General features: G+C 30.9%; 1 protein-coding gene across 1 annotated transcript; it reads right to left on the bottom strand.

The window, feature by feature from the left end:
* Positions 1–401: 401 nt before the first annotated feature.
* Positions 402–7924, bottom strand: LOC110028256 (immune-associated nucleotide-binding protein 9-like). Its single transcript, XM_020730026.1, has 4 exons — positions 7687–7924; positions 3533–3810; positions 1115–1249; positions 402–596 (listed from the first exon to the last, which is right to left on the bottom strand). Exons 1-4 carry the CDS (start codon positions 7922–7924, stop codon positions 402–404), a joined length of 846 nt encoding a protein of 281 aa, XP_020585685.1.
* Between the last annotated feature and the right edge of the window lie 2187 nt (positions 7925–10111).

The raw sequence follows: 10111 nt of genomic DNA, 5'->3' as shown, positions 1-10111 counted from the left end.
GATGTATATATATATATATATATATATATATATATATCTACATACATACAGTGAGAGAGAGAGAGATGTCATGATACAATTCAAAATTTGGAACATTCCCAAAAATATATTATAAAATTCATTTACTATTATTTCAACATCTTGATAATGTTGTATATAATAAGTGTTATCAAAGAACAAAATGATCTTTGGAATATTTATAGGATCATTTTAATTCCAAATTATTTAATATAGCCAATTTAACTATTTAAATCCTCAAATTTAATTCAAGGTAGTCAATTAAATCATCAAATATAATTAAAAAATGAAAGAGACTATTTGAATAATACTTAAGTTGTTTGAACAATAAATTGAAAATATTTATAATTCAATACTAAAGTAACCTTCTAGGATTTTGGCATTCATAGTATCACACACTCACATTTCGACTCTAGCTCTGCTTTGAGCTTTCGAATCTTCTCATCGGATATTTCCATAGCCTTTTGCAATTCTTGTATTGACTTTCTTCCATCCTCTTCTAATTTTCGTCTTGAAGCTTTCTCTTGCCTCAAATTCGTCTCAAGCTTTTCTAATTTTTCATACAAATCACAATGTACCTACAAAGTCACAAAAAAATATATAATGGTAAACTTTCAAGGGTAAATGATCACAACTTTCATTATATTATATTGCTTAAGTGTATTCATTTTGATCTTATCATTTTCATGTATTTAATTTAGCCTCTTAACCGAGCATATCTAAATCAATTTAGTCCTCACAATTAATTTTTTGGTCAAAATTTAATGTAGAGAAGCATTTCAAAAGAATATTTTAAATTTATTAAAGACAATCCCATTAGTTTGATTTAAGATTGATCTTAAAAAGTCAAAATTTTTCTACTAAAATCTTGCCTCCACTAATTTCCATCTAAAGAAACAAAAAATTTAATCGCATAACCAAATTTTTCAATATTTATTTGTCATGATTTAATAAGTCGATGCACTCTAAAATCACTGAGATTAAGATAAACAAAAAAAAAACATATAAATCATTTTGATTGTTTGCTTTCATTTCAGACATGCAGAAATGAAACATACAGTGATATGAGATATTTTGTATTGAGAAAAATAAATACCTCTTCTGATATGTCTTTGAACTCATCATCATATGAGCTATCAAGTTTTTCCTTCCGTTTAGATAAATGCTTCGTCGAGCTTTCCGGATAATCTTTGTTCTCCTTTTGCTTTTGTTGTCGGCACAATGCTACTTCCTATATAAACATGAGAGACAATGTCATTGATCAACTTAAATGTCTAAATGATGGATTTGTCCAAGATGTACCTTGGTTTGTGCAAACATTTGTCTTGTAAAAAGTTTTCTTCCATTGCTCGCAACAACAAAGTCGCTAAGAGAGATCAACCGTTTTACTTGTCTCTCTTTCTTAACCTCATCCTCGGTGATGTTATCAAAAACAACAAATCTTTCTTGGCATAAGAGAATTAAGTTCTACAAAATTATTATCAAGAAAGAAAAAGTTAGAGAACTTATGAAATTAACCAAAAATAAGTTTTTGAAAAATAAGTTTTTGAAGTTCTAGCAAAAAAGAGTAATAATTGGTAGCTTCATAATGTGTACAATCATTGATATCGGACAAGGTAAAGGAAAAAACAGAGGTAAAATATTACAGATTAAAAGCAAAACACAAAATAAGATATGGCCTTGAAACACCACTCGGACTGGCCACTCCATGATAATTAAATCAACAATCTAGATTACACAAAAGAATGTCTTAGTAATTAATCTATGTCTCTGACCGTCCTCTATTACGACAAACATATTTATAACAGACCAACCAAATATTTGCCTGAAGTATAAGTCCATAAATAAGACCAGCTATTTAAACTAATTACAAGAACTTCACAGACACATTTAATATTTATTATTTTGCTCCGACTCAGGCTTCTAATTTGCCTTAGCCTTTACCGCTCCTGCATCAATCAATTGATGGCAATATCTGGCCAAGCATATATAGCACACATCTTTTTAAAGCATTAGATAAATATTCATCATTCTAAGGGCATCTAGAGTGTCATTTCAACTCATGTTTAGAATAACTTTCTATGTGATAATTTCCATTTTTCATTCGAGTTAGATGAAGCCTTCTGAGCTATGCAAGAAGGTTGTCAGAGTTATGAAGTTGATCAGCATCTTCATGAGGCTACTCTAGATGTCATCCTAAAGCATTCCATTTTGGAGCATCTCTTTAGACTGAACTCAGAAGCATCTCACTCAATCCATTCAAAATGTATCTTGTTAATGGATAAAACAGGTGAAGTTCGAGTGAGCTTTACTTGACATGAACTTGGCTTAAAATTAAAATCAAGTCAGTTCATTACAAAAGATTCAATTTTGATCCAAGTCAAAATATTAGTTTACTCAAAATTTTAAATAATTTAAAGGTTCATGCAAAGATTGAGTGACATAGATGTAAAACCTGAAATTTAAGTCTTACATATGCAAATACGTAGGAAATGATTGGTACGTTATAAATCTTCCTTCACTTTATAAAGACTTCTTATATTTTATATTATCCGTAATTTCTTAACTTTCTCTGTAACTTTTTTTTATTGGCGTAGTTATTCTTAACTTTTTCTGTAACTCTTTTTTTTATTATTGTCATAGCTATTCTACTGGTAGAGGAAAAGCGCGCCATTAAAGTGAGGATGCTGGGTGAGGATATATGCCATGGAGTCGCATTTGGAGAACATTATGGATGTGGCTTATCGTGAAGTAAATAGCACAGCTAAAAGTGAATAAAGGTCATTTGGAGAGAATAAAAAACTTTTAGAAAGCAATGAATATGCCTTTTAAGCTAACCTTAAGGGGGTGGTCCGCATATAAAATTATAACATAATTCACATCATACATCATATTAACAATAGAATCAACAATAGAATCAACAAGTTATTAGATGATTTTGGCTAACTTCCAAGAGAGTGGTCACTAATGATGAATTTCTAAATCAATCAATAATGTATTTCAAACACTATGAATTCAATTGAGTTGGCATATCAACATTTTAATTGTTGGGTTTTTTTACTATAGTTTCATAATTTTTTAGGGATGTTAATAATGGTTGACGAAGAATAATTTTGATAGATTACAATATTAGCATGAAAATTTTATCTTTTCATGGGTAGTCCGATATTTTTTTATCAATCATAAGCTAGAGTACTATGATATTATTGATATCATTGAATTTCATGGTGATTAAGTTTGGGTTTATTAGAAAATGATGAGGATAAGTTGGCTTTTTTAAGATGAAATGTTCATATTCTTAAGTGCAATATAATTTGAGTAAAATTGTACATATGTGTCATAGCCTAAAAAAATCACTAATGCAAAAACAAGTTGCCAAACTTCTATTTAAAAATTGTTTCAAAGCAAAAAAAAAAATTGCAATAAATATGTAACTAATTAACAAACAAAATACCTGAAAACTCAAAGATCAAATATTAAAAAAAAAAGAAAAAAAAAAGTTACATGAACAAACCTTTAGCGGCTCTGGACAAACTTTATTAATCCACTCACTCAAAGTTTGCTTCGTATTTTCATGTACATCCCCGCCAGTAAGAACTATAATCAAATAGTCAACAATCCTATCACCAAAGAAGGTTTTTATATATCGGATAGCATCCTCGTCCTCATCTGTAAAGCGATTATGCATAGCGAATACCATGAGTACAGCATTGAGACCATCCTTGGCCAGATCTATGCACTTCATTATCTCTCTATCAGCGAACTCAGAACCAGCTGACAAACCAACTAATCCTAAAGAGGAAAAAAATTAACAGCTCAGCCTCCAGTAAAAGCTCTACTAGAGACCACGAAAAGGGGAAAATTTGAAGAACCCAAATGCAATGGTGGAATTAGAAGCAAAACTGTAAAATAGCAAAATGGATGACATGCAATTAAGAAAAGTAAAATGCTCTGTATGGCCAATACCAAATAACTCAACCCAACTTAATATTCACACATGATTCACTTTAGATCAGATTCAAATGGATCAGCCCAAAGATCAGCTTGACCAACTTAGTGAATTGACTACACAACACACCACATTAGTCAATTCTTTAGTTTGTCAGTCCTACCACGATTACTCATCAACTCAGCGGCCCAACTACAATTGTTTGACAGCTCAAAAGCCTAGGCATGACTGTTCATCAAATCCGAAAAGTTGAAAAATGTTCCTACAATTGGATAGGGGTTGCTAAGCTCAGCATCCTATCAGGCCACAGGACACATGACATTTGTTGCATTTGTTATTTCTTTCATATGCCGCATGCAAAATTACAAGTGTCAACCAAAAACTACAATGGAAGGTCAAGGTTAAGCTCAAATTTTGCAATCTTAGATATTTAATCCAAGACACACTACCATCCTGAAATTACTTTTCCTCTATCCCAAAGTTTCACTCTCTACATCTCTCTTTTATTCTCTCTATTCCATTCTTTTCCCTATTCGAGGTATCGTTGTCTAGGTGATTTGAATTCACAGATATTCTAGGATCCAACATGCCCCTTGTTTCTTAAACATGTCATAGGTTCATATTGATTTCTTCCCTTTGACAGTTAGCTTGATATTTAGGGAATAAAAATACCCTTGCTTCTAAATTGCCATTTCATATTTCCATCTTAATGCAAGACATCCCATAACTTGCAAATTCAAAGTGGTTGTTACATCCTAAAGGTAATGAGCATCGTTCTGCTGGTGAATCAAGATGTGTAAGTGAATCAAGAATATCACAGGCATTTAAAGCTGTTGCTAAGGGATAAAGTTCTTGAAAAGGGCAAGATTTACATTAGTAATAGAAATTAGGCACTTTTTTAGGTTTAAATAAATAAATATATAAAACTACTTACAACTTCTCAGTATTAATTGAGGTGGTATTGCTTCCTCCTAATATATATGAAGAGAGGTTCAACGCCTACACTCATTGAGTTTTTTTTTTTTTTTTAACGAGTAATGTTGAAATTGAGTCAAGTAACATTTTTTTCGATTTTCTAATCCATAAAAAATGAGCATGTTAGTGTGGTAAAACTTTATATTACCTTTTCATCTAAAGAAAAGGTAGAAAAAATCACTAGCCCTAATTAAAGAAATCTCAGCTACTCGGTTATTCATTAGAATGTGCCCCTCCATGTAATCCAAAATACAAAACTCCTTAAATTTTGGTTGACGCTTAAATCACTTCTACAAGAGCTAATGATAAATGAAAACAATATTCATATAGTAAAAAACTTATTTACAACTCAAATTAGATAAAAATAACTGATCACCCACCAAGCACAATAACTATAACTAAAATAAACAGACAAAAACATCAACTTATTCCCATAAACTTTAGAAACTATCTGCCCATACCATCAAAACCCTTAACACAAAGGCTGTAATTTTTCAAAAAACAATAATAATGAAATAAACACAAAGACAGTAGATGATTTTGGATGTTAAAATCAGCTGGGAGATGCTTGTCTACAAAGCTTATCAAGCCCATCCTCTCCGTTCCCAACCCATTCTAAGCATAAACAAGTTAGGAAATTAGAAGTTGGAATCAGCTCAACCCGGTACATTTGTAGTTTTCATTTATCAATGAAGCTCGAACTATCCACATTAGTAAATAATAGTAGTATCAACGAATAAAGAACTCAGAAAAATACATTCAAAAACACTTGAGGCATCTTTGGGATCTTTTGTTTTTCATTTTGGTTTTTTTTGTTTTTTAAACATATTTTTAGTGTATTTTTTTTTTAAACAAATTAATGTCTTTGAAAACACTCAAAACAACTTTTAGATTAAAAATTATTTTGAGTGCTTTTAAAAGCAATCATAATTAACTTAAAAAAATCGAACATTTTATCTTTCAAATCAAAACATAAACTTAATAAAATAAAATAATAAATAAATGTGATCCCAAATGGTCCCTTAGGGAACAAAAAGTAATCTCTTGATATAAAAGAAAAAATTGAGGTGGTAAATTCATAAAATGTTTCGTAAAATATTGTTTTTCATTAAGTTCAGTCTTTCAAAAAGTCTTATTAGAAAACTAATATGCAAGTCACACCACAATCCAGAGGCAGTCCATGCATAACTAAAGCAATAAAGCTTGATTTTCCATTGAAAAAATAAAAGAAATGCACAATACCATTTACAAAATACTCTTTAAGTGTAACGACATGTAGTGAAACAATACAAACTTTTGCTGCTTCCAAAATTCAACATTCAACGATCAAACATATACACCAATTTTAATAATATTTCCTCATACAAGAAATGAATAACTAAAATAGTTATAAATAAAAAGAATGATTAGTGTTTTTATGATGTAAAAACCTCAAAAAGGTTGCCTTTACAGTAACTAATCAGAATGCAAATCTCAACTGATATTGAATATTATTCTCGAAGATATTCTTCAGAAAATGATCAAAAATAAAAATTGACATTGTAGACAAGGTTACCAAACATTCATCTTTTTCAACGATCTAATACAGTTATATTAGAGAAAATGATCAAATTGGTCCTCAACTATTTATGAGAGACTATTTTAATCTCAGACAATACAAAAAGACCAAATTTAAACTCATAATCATAAAAAAGACCCTAAAACTCTGTTTAATTTAGTAAGTGTTTTAATAAATTGAAATTTAATAGTAAGTGTTTTAAGATGTCTTTTCTTATTGATTTTTTTATTAAATAGAATTCTCTGTTTATATTATTTTCTCATGTATAGCAACCAACTAACATAAAACAGAAATGGATTAAAATCATGCAAATTGTGAAGCAAGCTATTTATTGTAATAAATAATTTTATTTTACATTTTTGTTATTTTAATTCTATTGTAACAAAAATTTAAATTAATGTATTTTATTATAATACAATTACAATAAAAAATATCAATTAAAATTAACTATTAAAATAACTCGCTCGACAACCAAGATAATCTCAATATACTTCTGTTGAATGTGAAGTTAACTATAGTATACTATTAATAAGGTAACTAAAACATTATATTTAGGAAGAAAATGAAAAAGAAAATATAGTCCTAAATTATCATATTTTTAACACCACTAACTTCAATTGTCATTCGACTTCATAGCATAATTATTTTAAACACTGTTTAAAGAAACTAGAAGTTAAATATGACATTTTACATAGTTTGAGACTAAAATCACCGCTCACAAATAGTCAGGAGATCATTTTAGTTATTTTCTTTTTTTATAGAGTAAAAGTGAAGCTTAAATTCTAAATTTGTCAAAACTTTTTCGATACTGAACCCCCACGAATTGGCACTGAGCCTCTACGAATTGACCTATAAAACCTATTTGGCTCTCTAACTTTTGTACCATTTGGCAATCTAGTTTTATTCTGCATGGCAATCACATTTGACATTGTGCCAAAAAATTAAATGTCGGATTTGAAACATAAAACTTTTGAATAAAAATATCCATCACCAACAAAACTCTTACATGTTGCTAACGTTTTAGCATTTACTAACAACTCGAGTTGAATTTAAGGTCGAAAATTTATATCACACCTGTTATAGCATTGGAGAATCTTACTAAAATTAATCTAAAGCAAAGAATCTAACAGCCTTCTAACTATGTAGTTTTATAAATTTTATAGCATCAGACAAAGAATATAGTTACCAGGAGTGTCAATAACATGCACATGACGCCCGTCCTTCAAAGTAGCGCTTTTCATTTTAGAAGCACGAGTTGTCATTTGCATAGTAGCATTAGAAATGAAGGCTGGCTTTCCAAGAATGCTGTTTGCTACTGAACTCTTGCCGCTACCCCCTTTCCCCACAACAGCAAGAAAAACGTCATTATAATAAATAGGAGCTCCCTCCCAATCCTCCGGTAGATTAATCAAATTATCCTCCATTGACAGAAATAATGCAATAATCTACAACAAAAGAAAAAAAAATTACAAATGAAATAGAAAAGGTTAGCAAAGTTGTGTTTGTGGGAAGGGGGGAAAGATAAGCTTCCGTTTTTAAAACATAAATTGAAAATGGGTATAGTGGAAAAAAAATCCAAAATGGCAAATAGTAATTCACAACGAAATAAAGTTAGCAGATTATAAAATTAGGATTGGCCCTAATGTATTTTCCACAAAACAAGAAATTTTTCGCTCATTTGCAACACTATGCTTCTAAACATCCTGTCCATAGAAAGAATCACCTTTTCAGGTTTAGCAAAATTATTTGAAAACTTCTAAATTCTTAGAACTTCATTAATGTTATTTTTGATACGATGGATAGTACCAGAGGATAAAGCGTTCAGCATGGAAGCATGTGGTATGGAACTTAGTTCTCTGTTCAAGTTATAATTTATCACGATAATAAACAAACTGTTTCCCAATGGAAACCCAAATAATGCAAAATGTGCATCAGTAACCTATGTCCCTGTAGCCCAACCTAAGCCAAATAAGGCCAAAAAAAAAACAAAAGAACTTATATGTAGATTCCCTTCGGTTCATTCATGCAGCTTAAAGTAATTTAACAGTCATCATATTTGAAGTTCTTCATGGTTTCATTTAGTTACCTGAACGAAAAACTTGTTATATATAGATGCAAAGTGAAAACATAAATATAAATTACAAAAATATTTCCTTAAAATGAGCATATAAATCTACTCATAACTTAAAACATTCAACTGTAGCCCTTTACATTTTGCGGCTAATATCTAACACCCTAGCAAAACCTAACCAACTTTTCACTATATTCAAGGCTAAAATGCATTAATTTGCATTGAAACATAGAGAGACAATCAAAAAATCTAAATTTTAACAATAATCAGTAAAAGAGCCATACAGAAGCAATTGCAATTTGTAATTTAAAATAAAAAAAAAAATTCAAACTGATTCAAGTTGGCGATCTGACACAAAATGTATTGGGGGCTAAAGCAAGATGATGGGTACTGCTAACCTCCGCTAGTTTTCTTCCGGCTGAAGAATGGAGAACTTAGGTAACTCGGCAGAGTCGTGCCGAAGCATAAATAGAACGCACAGCCAATGTCAGGTGCTGAGGTGGGCGTGGTCCTCAATATTCCAAAACTAGACATGCCACAAATGGTCAGGCTCGTATATAGCAGGCTTTCCATCCCGGTCGATTCTTACACAGATGAATTGGAGCTTGCATTCAATGACTCGAAACTTTATATTTTACAGATTTCACATCCTAAATTATAATATTATGAAACGCGCACCTCCGTTAACGCCTCCATCTCCGATCAAGTTTTTTTTTCCCACAAACAGCCGGCGATCTCTGATCGGCGCCTGCGACCGCTGCTCACTGGAGACACCCGGATACGGTCGCTGCCAAACGCTGCGGAATCTTGGTATGACCGCGACATTCTTTCTCTTTTGGCCGACCTGCGCATCTAGCAGAGTAGGCTGCAATGGACGGGCTGAAACCCTACATCCACTCAATCGATATTAATTAATTGCATCTCTAGGATGGAGACCTTAACGGAGGTGTTAACGGTGGTGTGGATTTTGAAATATTATAATTTGAGATGTGCAATACATAAACCCTAAACTTTTTAGGTACAAATTACTTTTCCGGTGAAAATTTTCTAATTTTAGCTTATTTTTCTATTTAAGTTTTCAGCCTCTTTTCATTTTCCAATTTCAACTCTATAATTCAAATCCATTGCTAGTCTTGCTTCGGCCCATTGTCGCTTTCTCTCATTATATGCTAAAGCTTTTAAAGAAAGCTACATATATATCACACAACTCTTCATGTATCTACATATCTAAAGTCTAAAATTTGAAAGTTGTTGTATTTACATATCAACAACTGTCATTCTAGCCGGCTACTAAAGTTGTAACTTATATCCTAACCTCTTTGTTTTTTTTCTTTCCAGAATTTTTCATGTAAAAATCTCCAATATCTTTACCTATTCTTTATATTATCTGTGTGCATGATAGTTTTGTACAAAATTAAAAAGCTAAATATTCACTCTACATCTCAATCATTCTACACGTAGCAATATTATTTTGATTTGATGCAAAAATTTTATATGCTATAATTATAAATATGAAAATATAAGTATTAGGCTAAATATT

The sequence above is a fragment of the Phalaenopsis equestris genome, unplaced genomic scaffold, assembly GCF_001263595.1.
Source record: "Phalaenopsis equestris unplaced genomic scaffold, ASM126359v1 Scaffold000507, whole genome shotgun sequence".
Taxonomy (NCBI): Eukaryota; Viridiplantae; Streptophyta; class Magnoliopsida; order Asparagales; family Orchidaceae; genus Phalaenopsis; species Phalaenopsis equestris.
The sequence above is the reverse complement of the archived record's forward strand: the minus strand, read 5'-3'. Positions and strand labels throughout refer to the sequence as shown.